At 31.1% G+C, this 20,967-nt stretch overlaps 2 protein-coding genes and 1 pseudogene across 3 annotated transcripts in view; 1 reads left to right on the top strand and 2 right to left on the bottom strand.

The window, feature by feature from the left end:
• Window positions 1-14,860: 14,860 nt before the first annotated feature.
• LOC120156415 (UDP-glucose 6-dehydrogenase 1-like) lies at window positions 14,861-16,883 on the bottom strand. 2 transcript variants are annotated; one of them, XM_039167723.1, is made up of 2 exons: window positions 16,789-16,883; window positions 14,861-16,508 (listed from the first exon to the last, which is right to left on the bottom strand). In XM_039167723.1, the coding sequence occupies exon 2, from the start codon at window positions 16,485-16,487 to the stop codon at window positions 15,045-15,047; it is 1,443 nt and encodes a 480-aa protein (XP_039023654.1). In that variant the 5' UTR covers window positions 16,488-16,508; window positions 16,789-16,883; the 3' UTR covers window positions 14,861-15,044. The 2 variants fall into 2 exon arrangements, with proteins under 2 accessions (XP_039023654.1, XP_039023653.1); XM_039167722.1 differs by having other exon boundaries at window positions 14,861-16,503; window positions 16,782-16,873.
• Window positions 16,884-19,339: 2,456 nt separating this feature from the next.
• LOC120156479 lies at window positions 19,340-20,162 on the top strand (annotated as a pseudogene).
• A 45-nt stretch (window positions 20,163-20,207) lies between these two features.
• Window positions 20,208-20,967, bottom strand: part of LOC120156436 (beta-glucosidase 40-like) — a 6,776-nt gene continuing 6,016 nt past the window's right edge. Inside the window, exons 11-13 of the mRNA XM_039167752.1 lie at window positions 20,873-20,967; window positions 20,683-20,791; window positions 20,208-20,589 (exon numbers count right to left, since the gene is read on the bottom strand). The exon at window positions 20,873-20,967 is cut by the window's right edge and continues 8 nt beyond it. Coding sequence (XP_039023683.1) covers window positions 20,415-20,589; window positions 20,683-20,791; window positions 20,873-20,967 — 379 coding nt within the window. The 3' untranslated portion in view covers window positions 20,208-20,414. The remainder of the gene's footprint in view (window positions 20,590-20,682; window positions 20,792-20,872) is intronic.

Genomic DNA, 20,967 nt, shown 5'->3' with positions numbered 1-20,967 from the left:
GACTGATAAACCGGATTGGGCCAATCTAAAAAATATTTTAATGTCATAATATCTCATTGTCCCTGTATTATAGGTGTCTTTATAATTACAACTTTCAGAGAATGTAATTTTAAAAATATAAATTATGAAAATAATAGATTTTGTTTTATATTTTTAAAAAATCATTTTATCAGAAAATTACACTGAAATAACAGAAAAAACAAAATAATAATTCTGAGAATAAATGAAAACAAAATAATAATATGCAAAGATAACTAAGAAAAACAATAATACAATTAAGTAAAATGAAAATTAAGCTAAAGTGCAAGACTCATTAGATATTAAGTTTATTTTATAATAATTTGAACTTTCGGTTTTAAATTCAAATTTGAATATGAAATTGAAACCTTTCTTTATCAATTATTGAGTATATATATACCTTTGTATCACATCATTTATTTGTCCACGATACTTTATTATATATTTAATATAAAAATACTTTTAAGCACGAATCAATCGATTTTAATTATTAAATAATTGTTATTATTTTTAAAAATTTCGTGTAACACCCTCAATCCGTACCCGATCTGGATACGAGTCCGAGATGTCACATTGACTTTTTAAAATAATATTCTTACAAAATATCAATCATTTGAACTTATATTAAGAAATTATGATAAATACTATTAAATTATGCACCATTATAAAAATTTAAGGTACAAATACGTATTTATGAACAAAATTATATGGTATGAACAGTACTGTGAACAGTACCATGAACAGTACCATTACAAAACTCAATCGTATGACTTTTCAAAACCGATTAGAACATATCGGATTTAATCCTTTATTTACATGCCAACCACTTTTCTTATTACAAAATTCATACTATACATTTCTTTTCTGATCTGATTTTTGGAAAAGAGGAACTGACCTGTCTTACATAACTTTTATCAATCTTCCTCTTCTCGGAACCTACATGTGAAACAATCACACGCTAAGTCATAGACTTAGTGAAACATATAAACATATAATGGAAACTAATAAACATTTCATAAAGAAACATCATATAATTCATATCAAATGCATGAACATTTATTACGATCATATCATATAAAAACATATATCATTTCTGTAACTTATACCCTTATCAACACGTTTAACATTTCATATTTATTATCATTAATCCTTATAATTTAACAATCTTATACATAACATATCATGCATTAACCGAGCAATACACCATTATATAAATTCTGTGATCTATTTCATATAACAAATCACATATACATATCATAGTCAATATACTTATTAAATTTCTTTGTTAGCCCATGTACACTGTTGAGAACTTAAGGTATGTGACTACACTGAGGTTGTGCACAAATGCTGTCACCACAGCTCGTATAAATTGCACCGAAGTGCCACGTAGAATTTGCACCAAAGTGCCGCGTAGAAATGCACCGTAGTGCCATATAAGATTGTCCATAAGGACCACATATAAATTCCTTAAGAATCATATACATATACTAAGGATCAAGTAAGTGACTCAAAAGACCTCATACATGCTCCAAAGAATACATATATGTCCCGAAGGACCACGTAGAATTTGTCCCAAAGGACCGCGTAGACCCTCTACTCTTGGTATGCCAAATATACCTATAGCTCTCGTATCATATAACATGAGCATTATTCTTATGTTTCATATGTTCATGTACTCATGTCATTTCTCTTGTAATCACATATCACATGTGCATATAATCACGTAATTTACTTTCATGTCACTTTTCATATGAATTCATATTCATATGTCTCATAGCTCGTATCACTTTGCATGGATTCACATAAACATATATATCCTTTGATTCATGTCTTATTCTTATATCATCATATATATATTTCATCTATTTTCATCACTTAACCTCATATCATATAACATGTTTTATTCTCTTATGTTCATATGACATATAATGCATACAAATTATATTCACATATATGCCTCTACTCAAGAATTCATCTATCATACAAATCATGTCATCTCTTGTTCTCATATGCTTCACATGCATCACATATATCACATAGCACATATAAGCACATATCAGTTCATATAATCAAGTATACGTACATTTCATTTCATTCACATCCTTATAATCAATACTCCATACATTGTAACTATTGGAAATAGACTTATCACAAGTCCAATTCCTTATAATCCTAATGCACTCATAAGAATCATATCAATCATATAACATTTTAGGAGTCATTTCTTACCATAGTAACTCCGTCACTGGCTCATCACAAACCAATGTTTTTCGATAGCATAAGTACAATTAAATTGCACTCACCTTAGCCTTACTTTGATTCGATCCTAACTCTTTGATTGTTCCGGAACTTGTTTAGTCTCAATATCTACATAAACATAATTTTCAAAACCATTATCAAAAGCCTAAACCTTATAACTTGGTATTAATAACTTAGGCTAATTTAATGAACCAAAATTCCATTTTTCCTTTAGGGGTGTATCGATGCACTATGGGTGCATCGGTACACAAATAGCTTCAAAATTTCCATGCATCGATGCACCTTCAAAATTGTCTTAGTGCATCGGTACACACTCATAGTGCATCGATGCACCTGTCCAAAATAGGCTATTTTCACCCAAAATTAATCAATACTTCACCCATATTTTCATGTATAAAATCCTTATTATGCTACTAAACTCATCTATAACAACTTTAACTAGTTTTTATCATTCCAACACTTTATAATCTCTCATATTTCATCCAAATTCTTAAGGTTAAGAATCATACCAAAATTTTCTTGTTATTCAAACTTAATTCTAACACTTATAACTTCTTATTCTCATGGATGACAAGTCAAATTCATCTTCCAAATTCATTTAAACCTTCTTATTCAAAATTCCACCTAAAAACCAATTTCCTTTAATCTATCATAACTCCTTTATCTTTTGATTTTAAGATAACTTAAGTTTTCTTTAAGCGTAGTTATCATCTAATGATCAAACCCCAAGCTTTAAATCAACAAATTCGAAAACTTACCTTTGCAAGCTTGGGTCTCTCTTTCTCTCGTATGATGAAGAAGAAGAAGGAGATAAAGTGGAGAAAATATCCTTATCCTTATCCCCACATGCCTATATATCATTTTATTATAATTTTCAAGTCAAATGACCATTTTACCCTTTAATTCTTTTGATAATTAATAACAACTTTCAGGAAATATCTCCACATAAATCATTGAACTATTCAACTATTCTACTTTAATCACCAAATTCTAAAATTTTACAATTTGGTCACTAACCCGTAGTTTGGGATGTTACAAATTTCCCATCATTTTAAGAAAATTCGTCCTCGAATTTTCACTGCACCTCTTGATAAAAACATATCTTCTAATGATCTCATGTTACTTCCTTTATTTAATCTTTTCTTCATTTAATTCTTCAACTAATAATATTTTTCCATTAATCTATTGTCGCTTATCATATAAACAATAACCAGTAACCTCATTCATTTCTATCTTTTCTTTCCTTCGATTATGCAGTTTTCTTTGATTTATCTAAAATTCCATATAATATCACTCATCACGTAAATAGTAACTTCCAATCCTTACTACTCAATATTATGAATCAATTGATTTCCTACATTCTTCTTTAATTGCTTTACACCATAAACCAAATCTTTACTCATTTCTTAATTTTTGTCTATATTACAATACACAAAATCTTTTCATATAATCTCACGTACTTGTTCAAGGAATAATCACCCTTTTATAATAAAAGGTGATAACTTACTTCAATCCTTCAATTACCTTTTTCTTTTAGACATCTATATCATATCCCTTATCATATAGATAGTAACATCAATTCTTATTACTCAAAATCCCAAATCATTCACTTTCCTCATAAGTCTCTAATTACCAACTTTATTAAATTATTATTCATCTACATCTTAACTTCCTTAATATTTATGAATCATTCTTTATCTCTCTGTCCATGTCCACTTGACCAAGAAACATAACCTTAAATCCTCATTACAGATGATTAATACATACACTTTGCCAAAATCCAACAATTTTTCATATAGTCTTACGAACATTTTTTTTTATACTAAATCATACTTTATACGTCATCATAATCCTTGTCATACTTGAGCTTTTAAACTTTATCATGTAATTTCCTTAGTCCTTCATTCCTTCACAAATTCAAATCTCCTTACAACCTATGTCATATCTTTTTCTCAGACTCTCATACCCTTTTCATATCGCTTATACTTATTCCTGATTATTGATCTTCATCACATCTTCATAATTTTGATAATTCTCTTTATTTATACAGAACATTTTCCTTTACCATCTCTTGTACTGAAAACTTCTTCCTTAATCTTATACAAATACTTATTTCTTTGCCTACATCATATCTATATGATTATAATGCACCACCAAATCCAGATTCACATCATACTTGATTAACTCACTTTATCTTTTCTTCCAATCTTATAACTCTATCACCTTTACTCTTACAACTATTCAATCTAGGGCACAAACCCTAATCAATTAATCATCTATCCCTTTTCTAATCAAAATTATCTCAACAATAGTTTACTTAACTTATCAAACCACATTCATTCTCATGTATCATGAAATTTCCTTTGTTCACACTCAACCTTTCAACTTATTCTATCTTATAAAATAATCACCGATGTACCTGTTTCTTTAAACTCATTCTGAAACAATATTCACATTAATGAATCTTCCATTATTCCCATTATAATATTTGTTTATCATATTTTAGCTCAACCGCATAATAACTAAATTATTTCACCTAACTTTTCTACTTTAGAATAGTGGACTTCCTCTAACATTATCCAGTTGCACATTTAATTTTCTGAACGTATCCTTAACTTTTTAATTAGGGTACAACCCTTATCAACCTGATCATATACCTTCTTTTTCGTTGAAATTTTCCTCAACGGTATTTACTCAACTTTTCAAACTCATACTCTTACTCACACACACTACTAGTCCTCTGTTTCAAAATCAAACGTTGTAACTTTCTTTGTCTTATAAACTGCTCACTGATATATTCATTCTTAAAGTTTTTTTTTACCCTTTATCTTCTCTTAAACATATCAATCCTTTTCTCCTTCACTACATCACATTACATAATTAAAAATATACATTGTATTCGAATCCACTTCATATTTGGTTATAACCTGACAATATCTTATAATTTCAATACATTTCCATCACATAATTTTGTTAGCCATTGCTAACTCTTTCCATCTATAATGCAAATCCCTTATTATATCCATACTCTTGCTTATACACAGTACTATTTACAATTCTAATATTCCTTTTCACATATCACCCCTTCAATAAATCTTTCGTGCTATCATAATCTTCATTTCATTACTTTAATTCCTTCATTACCTTTTTCCCTTATACTTTTACATTCCTTTCATATCCTTTATACTTTTCCTTCTTTATCATTTTTAACCTTCCTATCAATCCTTAGTTTCCGTAAAACATACAAATCCTTTAACTTTAATACATTCACTATCACACTGCTTTATTATTCGACTTATTTCTTTCAATAAAAACATAAACCTTCATCAAACGATCCATATATATATATATATATATTCTTTCCAGTCAAAATAATTCATTCGTTATTTCCTTCACTTATTAAACCTTCATTCTCACTTGTCCATAATACAATTCTTTTGGTTCAAATTCAACCATTCCATTTACCTTTGTCTTATAACTGATCACTGATATACATATTCTTAAACCATTCCTGGTCTTTTAATATTCTCCAATTAACATCAATCTCTTCCACTTTATCTTGCCCATGCTATAAAGAAACTATTCTATTTCAGGACGATAAAGTTACTTTAATACTATAATTTCCAATCCATCTGAACTGATTGGCTTTATTCTCTAGCGGAGAATACAACTAATTCATATATGGTTTAAAGTTGAAAGCCATAATCTCTATCTTTCTTTGATGGTGTTTAACTTTATGAAGCAATGATTATCTTAATCATTTGATAATTTTGTTCTCCAATCTTTTAATTCTTAGCTCTCTCTAGAGCTTTAACACGATTAACCATTTCTTGAAATGAGAACAATTTCAAAATCAATAACACTCTTTTTAATTTGAGGCGCAAGCCCTAAACAACCAATCACATGTATCATTCTTATCCTTCTTAATTAGAATCAACTCAACAATACATATGCTTAACTTATTAAACTTATATTCATACACATGCACGTGTAATTCCCTTGCTTCAAGCTAGTATATTCTAACTTCATTTTTATTATAATCTGCCATCGATGTACTTATTCTTGAATTGTTCTACAAATAATAACCACCCACTTGATCTTTTAACATTATTATAGTGATTTGTTCACCATACTCTAGTTTACCCACGTAGTAACGAAACTACTCAATTTAACTTATCCATTTTGGAGAAAGGAAAACCTTCTAACATTATCTTCCTATCATTTAATCAAATGTCCATAAAAATAGAACATTTCTCAAATTCACCCTTGAACTCGGGTGTTCTCAACTCTTTTTAATACAATCATTCTATGAATTATAGAAGTATAAAATTAAAAACACATCATAATATCATTTAACATCATGAAACATTCTCTAATTTTGTACATGCACTCCCTGAAGTTTTCCTTCTTCTCCTTGCCTGACCAGGGCAGGTGAATGTTATTACCTTCAGTCTATTGCCTTGTGCTTCACTTTGGAATATCTCATGATCATATATCTAACATAACATAACATAACAATTTAACTCTATTATCAAGACAGTATACTCCTTACACTATCAGATCAGATTTTTTTTTTCACTTTGTGTTGGCATGTATGCTTTTCAAAACACTTTTAACTTCGTTTTTAGCCTAGAATCGGCTAAACTGTAGCTCTGATACCATTAAATGTAACACCCCAACCCGTACCCGACCCGGATACGAGTCCGAGATGTCACATTGACTTTTAAAAACAATATTCTTACAAAATATCAATCATCTGAACTTATATTAAGAAATTACGATAAATACTATTAAATTATGCATCATTATAAAAATTTAAGGCAAAAATATGTATTTATGAATAGTATTATACGGTATGAACAGTACCATGAACAGTAATGAACAGTACCGTGAACAGAGAAATATTTCGAATATAAATTGTGTAATGATGCACTACTACAATAACTTTCGTAAAAATACATATAAACTTGTAAAAAAATAAACTTTCATCCGTATAAAATTTCCATTTACGTATAAACGTTTAAAATATTACAAAACTCAATCGTATGACTTTTCAAAACCGATTAGAACATATCGGATTTAATCCTTTATTTACATGCCAACCATTTTTCTTATTACAAAATACATACTATACATTTCTTTTCTGATCTGATTTTTGGAAAGAAGGAACTGACTTGTCTTACATAACTTTTATCAATCTTCCTCTTCTCGGAACCTACGTGTGAAACAATCACACGCTAAGTCATAGACTTAGTAAACATATAAACATATAATGGAAACTAATAAACAATTCATAAAGAAACATCATATAATTCATATCAAATGCATGAACATTTATTACGATCATATCATATAAAAACATATATCATTTCTGTAACTTATACCCTTATCAACACGTTTAACATTTCATATTTATTATCATTAATCCTTATAATTTAACAATCTTATACATAACATATCATGCATTAACCAAGCAATACACCATTATATAAATTTTGTGATCTATTTCATATAACAAATCACATATACATATCATAGTCAATATACTTATTAAATTTCTTTGTTAGCCCATGTACACTGTTGAGAACTTAAGTATGTGATACACTGAGGTTGTGCACAAATGTTGTCACCACAGCTCGTATAAATTGCACCGAAGTGCCACATAGAATTTGCACCGTAGTGCCATATAAGATTGTCCATAAGAACCACATATAAATTCCTTAAGAATCATATACATATACTAATGATCAAGTAAGTGTCTCAAAAGACCTCATACATGCTCCAAAGAATACATATACGTCCCGAAGGACCACATAGAATTTGTCCCGAATGATCGCGTAGACCTCTACTCTTGGCATGCCAACTATACCTATAGCTCTCGTATCATATAACATGGCCATTATTCTTATGTTTCATATGTTCATGTACTCATGTCATTTCTCTTGTAATCACATATCACATGTGCATATAATCACGTAGTTTACTTTCATGTCACTTTTCATATGAATTCATATTCATATGTCACATAGCTTGTATCACTTTGCATGGATTCAAATAAACATATATATCCTTTGATTCATGTCTTATTCTTATATCATCATATATATATTTCATCTATGTTTCATCACCTAACCTCATATCATCTAACATGTTTTGTAACACCCCAACCCGTACCCGACCCGATCCGAGTCTGAGGTGTCACATTGACTTTTCAAACTTTGACTCTTGACAAAATTAGAGAAAATTTAAATCTTCCATTAAAATAAAAGTGGTTTAGTTACATAAATAGACCAAAATAACCAAAATTGATCAGAGCATATTCAACTCAATCACTTAGTGCATGCCAACTATATTCAAATTAACCAAACACATTTAAATCATCTATTTTCTGATCTGAAATTTTATAAGGGAGATGCTGACCTGTCTTGCTCTTCTTCGCTTCTCTTCTCGCTTCTTTAACCTACGTGTGAACCAATCACACGCTAAGTCGAAGACTTAGTGAGGCATATAAAACTCAATTGAAACTCTAATTCCTAAAAATGCATGAACATATCATACAATAATATCATACAAGTCAATATAACATTTCATACAATCACATGCATACAAATATATAAATCGTATCTTAATTATCAATAACCTCATTTCTTAATCAATATTCCGTCCATTTATGTCTTTTAGTTGTCTATTCTTATACTTAAACTTCTTAACAATCATATCATTAATTTAACCATTAATATATTCAACATTACATATAACATATATTACATTTCACACAACAAAGCAGGTACAATACATATCATGTATTTGTTTGTATTTCTTTATTAGCCCATGTACACCTATGAGAACTATAGATATGTGAGTCCATAGAGGTTGTGGACTAATGCTGTCACCACAGCTCGTATAAATGCACCGAAGTGTCACGTAGAATTGCACCGTAGTGCTGCGTAGAAATGCACCGTAGTGCCATATAATATATCCCTAAGGACCACATAGAAATTCCTTAAGAATCATATACATATGCCAAAGATCAAGTATGTGTCTCAAAATACCTCACACATGTTCCAAAGAATACATATATGTCCCGAAGGACCGCGTAAACCCTCGACTCTTGGCATGCCAACTATATCCCTAGCTCTCATGACACATATCATGGGCGTTATCTTTTATATCTTTTTTCATATTCATGTAAACATATCACATATTCATCTAAACTCGTAACTTCATTCACATATACATGTAATCACGTAGTTCATGTAAATTCTCATAGTCTCTTATCACATCATGTGATCATATCACTTATAAGTGCATAGCTCATATTCACATATCTTATATACATGTATACACATGAATCAAATGGCACATACCAAATCATATGAATATATATATATATCTTATGCAATCACATTACTTATACTCACATGGATCAATATCATAGAACTTAGTTCACTTTTTCATGTTACCACACCGACATATAATCTTATAAGTAAAAGCTATTTATCTTTATCCCATTTTCCTTTTGTACCGGCTTACATGATTTATTATACTAATCTATACAGTAACATATAACCCTTATCACTTATCTCACCTTATGTAAGTAGAGTTATTCTATCCATTTAATTTAGTTCTATATAACTCCTATAACCTCCTCATATAGTTTTATAGTTCTTCGTGTTATAACTCCTATAACATAGTTTCCTTTTAAAATATATTACTCTTTCTTATTGTGCTTATCCTATAGGTTCGTATCATCGTTATGCTCACGTCCCCTACTTTATATATCATTTTCAAAGAGTTTCTTAACTTATTATCTTCTGATTTATATTTTATTCTCTTAAACATTCTCATAGTCACATATAACTTCATGACTTATCACTTATGTAATTTACATTGCATTCTTATATATATATATGTATCACAATAAACCTTGTCTTAATTATTCTATCAGTAATCTATACCTACATGGCTTGTCTCTTACAATAATATCTTTATATATCTTATTTTATGATCCCCCATTATCTTATAATAATATTTTACTTACATCATATATCAAATACAAAACATATCAACATACAACACATATACTCATATCAAAACATGCTTATATCCATTAATTTATGCATTCTAATATAGGAAATATACTTGTCGCAAGTCATATTTCCTTTACACATCATATAACTAGCATGCACTCACCTGGCCTCACTAGTCAATACCAATCTCTAAACTTTCCCCTTGATCGATCTTACTTGTCAATGATTCTGGAACTTGTTTAGGCTCTGTATCTACATAATTATACATTTTAAGGCAATTATCAGATACCTACACCTTGTAATCCGATACTAACAACTTAAATGAACTTAATAAACTAATATTAACTTTTTCCTTTAGGGGTGTACCGATGCACTATAGGTGCATCGGTACACAAAATAGATTCGAAGTATTGATGCATCGATGCACCTTCAAAATTTGTCTTGGTGCATCAGTGCACACTCATAGTGTATCGATGCATTCCTGGCATTCGATGTTTCTTCTTTTAAGCATGCATTGGTACATATTGAATGTGTACCGATGCATCTTGTCCAGAAATTGCTCTTTAGGCATGAAAATCCATTTAATTAAACTCAAATGCTTCATATTTTATCCCCTTTCAAATTCCTAACTTACATATACATGTTTAAACTCATTTATATTCATTTATCTCATCTTGAACCTTAATATCCTCTCCTCTTTATTAAATTCAAGAATCATACCAGATTTTCAACATGTTTTAAAACTCATTTTATCACTTCATATCTCTTAATTTAACCTTTGACAAATCAAATTCAACTTCAAAATCTATTAACTCCTTCTATTTCACTAATTCACTTAAAAACTCTTCATATTTAATCCTTCATAACTCATCCATTTTGAAGTTTCAACATACTTTAATCTCTAAATAATCTTTCTTAGCACCCCAAGAATCAAAACTAAGCTTAAAACTCAAGAATTAACCAATTGAAATTAAGCTCACCTTTGCCATGGAGCTTACGGGAAGAAGAAAGCAAGAAGAATGATAAGCTTTCAGACTTCTCCCTTAAATCCCACGTGTTTTTCCTTAAATAAAGAAGAGAAAATATCTTTAATGTTGAAAAGACCATAATAACCTTCATTCTTTATGTCCTTGCAATTTAATCCACTACTCAAATAGTCCTATTTAATTTCTTATACTTTTTAATCTTTCAAAAAAAAATTCTCACAGTTCCAAAATTTTTATTTTAGTCATTAACCCCAATTTTGGGATATTACATGTTTTATTCTCTTATGTTCACATGACATATAATGCATACAAATTATATTCACATATATGCCTTTACTCATGAATTCATCTATCATACAAATCATGTCATCTCTTGTTCTCATATGCTTCACATTCATCACATATATCACATAGCACATATAAGCACATATCAGTTCATATAATCAAGTATACGTACATTTCATGTCATTCACATCCTTATAATCAATACTCCATACATTGTAACTATTGGAAATAGACTTATCACAAGTCCAATTCCTTATAATCCTATAAACTAAAATGCACTCATAAGAATCATATCAATCATATAACATTTTAGGAGTCACTTCTTACCATAGTAACTCCGTCACTGGCTCATCACAAGCCAATGTTTTTCGATAGCATAAGTACAATTAAATTGCACTCACCTTAGCCTTGCTTTGATTCGATCCTAACTCTTTGATTGTTCCGGAACTTGTTTAGGCTCAATATCTACATAAACATAATTTCCGAAACCATTATCAAAAGCCTAAACCTTATAACTTGGTATTAATAACTTAGGCTAATTTAATGAACCAAAATTCCATTTTTCCTTTAGGGGTGTATCGATGCACTATGGGTGCATCGGTACACAAAATAGCTTCGAAATTTCCATACATCGATGCACCTTCAAAATTGTCTTAGTGCATTGGTACACACTCATAGTGCATCGATGCACCTGTCCAAAATAGGCTATTTTCACCCAAAATTAATCAATACTTCACCCAAATTTTCATGTATAAAATCATTATTATGCTACTAAACTCATCTATAACAACTTTATCTAGTTTTTATCATTCCAACACTTTATAATCTTTCATATTTCATCCAAATTCTTAAGGTTACGAATCATACCTAATTTTCCATGTTATCCAAACTTAATTCTAACACTTCTAACTTCTTATTCTCATGGATGACAAGTCAAATTCATCTTCCAAATTCATTTAAACATTCTTATTCAAAATTCCACCTAAAACCCCATTTCCTTTAATCTATCATAACTCCTTTATCTTTTGATTTTAAGATAACTTAAGCTTTCCTTAAGCTTAGTTATCATCTAATGATCAAAACCCAAGCTTTAAATCAACAAATAATCAACAAATTCGAAAATTTACCTTTGCAAGCTTGACTCTCTCTTTCTCTCGTATGATGAAGAAGAAGAAGGAGATGAAGTGGAGAAAATATCATCATCCTTATCCCCTCATGCCTATATATCATTTTATTATAATTTTCAAGTCAAATGACCATTTTGCCCTTTAATTCTTTTAATAATTAATAACAACTTTCAGGAAATATCTCCACATAAATCATTGAACTATTCTACTTTAATCATCAAATTCTAAAATTTTACAATTTGATCACTAACCCGTAGTTTGGGATGTTACATTCCGAATTTGAACATCATGCATGTCAGAGGTATGAGTGTACGATATTAAATGGTTGAGTGTTTTTATCAAATACTACCTTATATTTACTTTAGATTAATATTTTTTTTAAATATTTTAAATATAAATTATTATTTAATACTTTGTTTTTATATAAATAAATAAATTTAACTTTTGATTTATCAAAATAATAAGATCATCGAATTGAGTATAATGTACTCAACGAATGATTTTTACATGTGATATTTGCGTTTGTTCGTAACATTACAGTTTATGTGTGTTTGGTTAGATTTTTTTTTAACAATTCACCCGCTACTAATAAGATTGAGAAATGCTCACGTGCCAGTCTTAATATATGGCTAAAACAATGCGTTATCAGTTTTTTTATTATTTTAAATAATAAAACCGGTAAAAAATGACTGAAATTATTATTATTTCTACCGATTTTGTTATTATTATTAATTACTGATATATGTAAACACGATAGAAAAACCCGGTAAAACAAATAATGTTTTCTGTAAAGTGCTACCTAAAACATTATTTTTTTACCGGATTTTTTCTACCGAGTTTACATATATCGGTAATTAAAACCAGTAGAAATAATAATATTTTCGATCATTTTTTACAGGTTTTGTTATTTAAATAATAACAAAACTGGTAGCGTCTTTTTTAAACCGTATATTAAGACTGTCACACCGTAGAACTTCCCAATAAGATTTGAACATATTATTGATATTCATGTACAAACAAAATAATTTTAATGATTAAAGAGATGATTGTTATTTGTAGAGATTTCGAGTTTAAACACAATATCTATAAGAATATTTAAATATGTTCATTGTCAAACGATTAAGAGTATTTTTAACCAATACGACACTATAATCACTTTAAATTAATTAAAAATTAAATTTAATAGATTAAATACTTTAAACTACTTGGTTTTTTCAATAGTTTAATTATAATTCAATTTTTTAAAATTAAATTATTTTTTACATATTTTAAATCAAATTATATATATGATGTAATTTAAAATTTTTCAGTCAAACTCGGTTTCATCTGCCCCTCATTCGAGGCAGTTTTGGCTCCCAAACCATCTATCTGCCTAAAATTAGGTAAAAACAGTAATTATATTAATATATTGTACTTTGTTACAATTATTTGCTTTAATTTCGGTAATCTTTACTTCTAAATTTGATAAATCCTTTATCACTTCAATTAATCGCACATAGAAGTGAGACTTATTCACTTCATTTTTATTTTATTTTATTTTATTTTCATATCATTCGTCACGAAAATAAGATTTTAAAAGTTTTACTTTTATGTTATATCGATATTCGAACAGTCGTTCTTTAATAGCTTCTCCGATTATTCAAAATATGTATAAATTTGTCCCACCGTCCTGCACCACTGTATCGATTTAGATATTTTTTTTTCAAAATCAATTGAAAACTCGCAAAATTCAACCATATACTCAATGAAAAACAACTATAGCCTGCAATTTTAATTATCCGGTCAACGTAAAATCAAGATATATATTTTATCTTTTTCACTTCTTTACTGTTGAAATTTTGAAGAAGATGATCCATCATCAAAAAATCAAAGAGAATCCGAAAAATTAGATTTTAAAAATATTAGAAATTTTTTTATATAAAAATTGAAGAAAAATTTTGGACCTTTTCATAACTAAAAAAGAACATATATATTGTCGTAATTTCATTAACTATTTAACGGTAAAATAATCAATCATGAACATTTCAAAAGTTAAGTGGTCAAACTGAAAATTATTAAAATTGAATGGTCAAAACTTGAATATAGCCAAAGTTGAGTGATGAAGAGCATAATTTACCCATGATACTATTGTCAACTTTCAATGGAACATCCCTTACAAATCAATGGTAAATATTTTATTACATCAGAAAAGCCAATACAAATCAGAGATTTTGCCGGCTAAGAAGACAGATCTAGAGACAACAACAGTCTCTGATAGATAGAAATAAAATAATCTTAAAACTAGATGCAAATCAAATGCCCTATGCCACTGTTGGCATGTCCTTGAGCCAGAAAAAGCCCTATACCACTGCTGGCATGTCCTTGAGCCAGTCATCCAATGGCTTCCCAATAGAGTAGACAATAAATCCGATTTTCCTCAGTTTCTCCACATCGACAACGTTCCGACCATCGAACACGAATGCAGGCTTCTGCATGTTATCAAAAATCTTTTGGTAATCAAGCTTTTGAAACTCATCCCACTCAGTGAGAATGCAAAGCCCATGAGCATCCTTTGTTGCAGTATATGCATCCCAAACGACACTAACATCTGTGACCGAGGTAGGACTCATCGGCTGAAGATGAACCGGATGGTCCCAGTCGAACTTCTTCATCGAAAGATCCCTCTGAATCTGGTCTTGGTTAACTTGAGGGTCGTATATGCTTAGTTTAGCCTTGTCACCTATTAGCCCTTTGCACACATCGATTGCCGGTGTCTCCCTGGTGTCACCGGTGTCTTTCTTGAACGCGAATCCAAGAATGGCAATCTTCTTTCCCGAAACCGTGTTGAACATTGAGGAAACTATCCGGTTTACAAACCGGGTTTTCTGGTAGTCGTTCACCTTAATGACTTGTTTCCAGTAATTGGCTACCTCAGGGAGGCCGTTGCACTCACAGATATAGACCAAATTCAGAATATCCTTTTGAAAACAAGATCCACCAAAACCAACACTGGCATTCAAGAACTTGGGTCCTATTCTCGTATCCTTCCCGACAGCATGAGACACTTGGCTCACATCAGCGCCAGTTGCCTCGCACAATGCCGACATAGAATTAACCGAAGAGATTCTCTGAGCCAAGAAGGCATTGGCAGCCAGCTTGGAAAGCTCCGCAGACCAGAGATTGGTGCATATAATTCGGTCCACGGGGACCCAATGTGCATACACGTCCCTCAATGTTTCAATGGCCTTTTTACCTTCCGGGGTCTCCCTGCCACCGATAAGAACACGGTCAGGGTTGAACAAATCCGAAATCGCAGTCCCTTCAGCAAGGAATTCAGGGTTGGAAAGGATCTGAAAGTTGATCCCTTTGCTATTGTGTGTCAAAATTTTCTCGATCGCCTCGGCTGTTTTAACAGGGACGGTCGATTTTTCGACCACAATCTTGTTGGATTTCGCTACATCGGCAATCATTCGAGCAGCACTCTCCCAGTAGGTCAAATCAGCGGCTTTCCCCGCTCCGAGACCTTGGGTTTTCGTCGGGGTGTTGACCGAGACAAACACTATATCAGCTTCGGAGACATGTTTTTCGACATCAGTGCTAAAGGAAAGGTTTTTGCCCCTGCATTTCTTCACCACCTCATCGAGGCCAGGCTCGTAGATGGGGAGTGTATCACTGTTCCAGGCATTGATTCTAGCTACAGATATATCCACAACAGCCACTTGAATGTTGGGGCATTTCAGCGCAATGACGGCCATTGTCGGACCGCCGACATATCCAGCTCCGATGCAACAGATCTTCACCATTTTTTATTAAAAAAACTGCTCCTGAAACAAGTGATTGATTGAACATCCACATTAGCAAATATTAATATCTAAGCTACAATGTATTCACAGCTACAATGCAAGACGAACATTGATGAACCTGTGGTTCTAAAAATGAAAAAAAATAAAAAATAAAGGACTCTAACAGGCTAAAAACAAGGCAATCAATTAACAGGAAGTCATAATTGCAGTAAACAGAACGCGATGGAAAACAACAACAGATCCAGCAATTAAAGGAAACCCAGAAAATCAAAACAGGAAATGAAATGGGAAATTAAATTACCTTTGTGGGGTTTCAGCTATTCGATCAAAGAAAGAAGAACAAGAAGAAAAGGGAACAGAAAACCTTAGGATAGAAGCGGGAAAGGTTCTTCAGGCGAAGAATGAGGAAACCTAAACACCTCCCCACTGTTTATATACTATATTCAACATACATTCGGGTGATTTGCATCCCGTTTTCATGGCCAATATTGCATTTTCTTTTGGATAAACTACACTATAGGTCGTTGAACTTTGTAAAAAGGATTTGTTTCGTCAACAATCTTCCAATTATTATAAAATAATCATTAACCTTTTCAAATGATTACAAAATAGTCATTAACATTTATCAAATTATTACAAAATTATCTTTAAACATATCAAACTTTTACAAAACAATCCTTAAGTTGGTCTAAATTTATTATTAGTTCTACGTTGCAGGGAATCCTTTTGTAATCATCTAAGAAGTTTAATAATTATTTTGAAATATTTGATAGAATGCTAACTAAAGATCATTTCAAATAGTTCATAACCTCTAATATATTTTAAATATAAAATTAATTAATTAAAACACATTTATGAGTTGGGTTGTATTACTTTAGTTAGATGGATCGGAGGGGTATTGAGGTAATTGTACCCTTTAAAAATCTTAAATTCATATATACTTTATATGTATTTTTGTATTATCTATTGATGATCGAATTCACATCGTGAAAATTGTAATTTTACACATCTTAATTTTTAATAAAACTTCTTAAAAATTCATACCCTAACCCAAAACCTTATGTTTGTTTCTGAATGTATTTAAAGAGATCAATCCATATTATTTATAAGTGTCCAACCAATCATATATTTGTAAAATTTTCATTTATTATTTTCTTTAATTTGTAAAATTACGTTCACATAATATATCAAGTCATTTCATTTGTTAGCATATATGGTTTGCAATTGCAGTTATACTCAGAACAAGAAAATAGTATTTTTCATATTGCATTCGCGTTATTTAAAGTGGAAGAATGGATTTATAAATGTTTTGGGCCAAAGTGCAATATTTCCACTGGATTAGATTGTAATTGTACGAGTGCTTAAGGGACTAAAGGGTAAAATGTTCGTTTCCCCCCTCTACCTTCTTCCTCAATTTCTCCCAACGTTGTCTTTTCTAAGATTCGAGGTCAGGGGTACATCAAGTGGTTGGAGAGACTTTGACCTCTTGGTTAAATGGTCTAATTGCTTGAGTTTTAGTCTTTCTTAAATATATATATATATAGTTTAGTTCTTTTTAGCCAAAAACAAATGGAAAATCGTAATGTTGGTCCCTCCAACAAATAAATAATTCAATTTAATTTATTTTAAAATAAAAGTATAGCTTCAAACTTATCTCAACTCTCAATAAATGTACACGAAAAGTTGATAGAAAAGGTTGATTCCTATCCTTGGACCACTTTTCGTGTCATTATGGGTTTAAAAGGAGGACAGAAGAGAAAAGCTGGGCTTGAAATTGATTTGGGGCCTAATAACAAAGCAAGTGTACCTTGTTCAAACCTCCTTTCAAAGAACATGCCATGAAAGTGAAAGGATTATGAGTAGGAATGGATACGAAATTCAGATTTAATTAGTTTTAATTTGATTTTATCGGATTGAATTGATTTTTAAAAAAAAATAAGTTTGGATCGAGTTTATATTTAGAATACATTTTTTATTTGATCCTACCATATATAATAATGTAATTATCCATTATATATTTAGAAATAATTGCATAGGATTAAATTCAAATTGGACTTAATTTTATAGGATTGAGTTTTTTTTCTTTGGATAGAGTTCCAATTTAGGGAGAAAATTTCTCAATTTGATCCCATTAGATATAATAATGTAAGTATCCCTTACATATTTAGAAATAATTGTAACAATATTTCTCTCTCTATTTTTTTAATTAAGTCTCTATTTATTGAATAATATATATATTAGATGAGATTGCGAGTTTTTACCTCCCTAAATTATATCAGAAGTCAAGTAAAACCTCTCTGAAACTCGAATTAAGTTAGACAGCAGGTAGAGAATATAATACTCAAGTTAATTTAAAATAGACACCAATCTCTTAATTTTTTAATTGTTTTTTAAAGGAATTGTTGTTATTCCTTGAGGTTTCGGGTCCGAACAACATCAATGTTAAGAGTGCGAGCGTTCAATATCAAATGATTTAGAGTTATCTTTGAACAAATACTACCTTTACTTACCCAGATTAATTACTTTTTTTAATTTAAATATATTTTTAGTTTCTATCAGTTTTGAAATTAATAAAATTAATTTAGAATTAATTTATTTGCATATCCAACATTAATTATACATAAAACAGAATCCAAAAAAGTAAATAATCATCAAGTCAAGACACATAAAATTTAATTACATGCTGATTCAAACAAATGTATGTCTTACACATTGATAACCTTCATTTAATTTATTTCCAAATTAATATTTAAGATTCCCTCCCCTTTCACACTATTTAATCACACAAATCTTGTTCTTAGGCAAATTATCAAGCAGCAAATCACTAATACAAAGCTGGCGAGGAACGTGAAATGGCCGCAAATTATACTTTGGGGTTCATCTTCATGGTTAAGCTCTTGAGCTTGTTCTTGATCTTTGTGATTGCTGGTTCGCAGTCAAATGATGAATATTGGAGAACAGCCCATGCAACTTTCTATGGTGATATGAATGGGACAGAAACAATGTGTAAGTTTCGGGATGTATGTATGCATGCATGTATGTATCTTGTGTTTTGATTGCTTGAGTTATTTTGACATATGGTGCTTGTGGCTATGGTGATCTTATACAACAAGGTTATGGTCTAGCAACGACGGCCTTAAGTACAGCTCTCTTCAACGACGGTCTAACCTGTGGAGCCTGTTTCGACATCCGGTGCTATAACTCGAGACAGTGGTGCCTAAACCAGACCATTGTAACTTCTGCCCTCCGAACTACAGTAAACCAGAAGGAAATTGGTGCAACCCACCATTGAAACATTTTGATCTATCCCAACCGATGTTCCGAGAGATTGCTATTTATCAAGCCGGCATTGTTCCCGTCATTTATCAGCGTGTCCCATGCGTTAAAACGGGCGGTATTAAGTTTGAAATCAAGGGTAACCAATGGTGGATACTGGTGTTGGTGTACAATGTGGCAGGAGCCGGTGATGTTATAGACGTTAAGATCAAGGGTTCTGGTACGGATTGGATTCAGATGTCACGGAATTGGGGCCAGAATTGGCAAACTTCGGCTAATCTTATCGGCCAAAGCTTGTCGTTTCAGGTGACTACGAGTGACGGTAAAATGGTGGAGTCCGATGATATTGCACCGTCTAATTGGCAATTTGGTGGTGTTTATGAAGGAAAACAATTTTAGATCTAAGGCAATTTTACAACTGCATGTTCATTAACAATTGTAATGGATTGAATAACAATTAATATTACAATCTAAACTTCAGAAACATCACGAATCAGAACCGTTAACGATTCAAGTTTCGATTTTCTTACAGCATCTTGTTCGACAACAATCAATACGTTCCTTGTAAAAGAATAATTTCCATACAACTATTCTATATGTTGCAGCCTGCAACAACGTGTTTTCCTAAGGATGTACAGCTGCAATTAGTTTTTAAGCTAACGCAAGGAAGTTCTTGAACCATTTGACAGAGTCCTTGGGGTACCTCTTGAGATTGTCTTTATAGTCGACGAAATATAGGCCGAATCTTGCTGTGTACCCAGCTCCCCACTCCCAGTTGTCGAGCAGTGCCCACACGAAATACCCTTTAACATTGCAACCATCTTCCCTGCAAAGTTTGGTATTCATTATATGATCACAAGCATATATATGCATTTATGTAATCGTCGAACATAGATGTCGATAAGGGATCATTATATACTTGATAGCAGCTAGCAGGTTAGTTAAGTAATCGTTGTGGTACCGGATTCTTTTCTCATCCTTGAGAGCATTTTTAGTGGAGATGAATGGGCTGTTCGGGTCATCGTAACCTGTCATAAACGTTCACAAAGAAGGAAATGTTCAGATCTTGTTATTGGAAGGCAATCCAAAAGTGGAACTAACTTCATTACCATTTTCCGTAATGATGACCGGAGGGTTTCCGTATTTTTCCTTGACGTAATTCATTAAGCTTCGCATACCACGGGGTACTACGTATATCCATATA

This window comes from Hibiscus syriacus, unplaced genomic scaffold (genome assembly GCF_006381635.1).
Source record: "Hibiscus syriacus cultivar Baekdansim isolate YM2019G1 unplaced genomic scaffold, ASM638163v2 tig00111220_pilon, whole genome shotgun sequence".
NCBI lineage: Eukaryota > Viridiplantae > Streptophyta > Magnoliopsida > Malvales > Malvaceae > Hibiscus > Hibiscus syriacus.
This window is presented reverse-complemented; position numbering and strand designations above follow the sequence as displayed.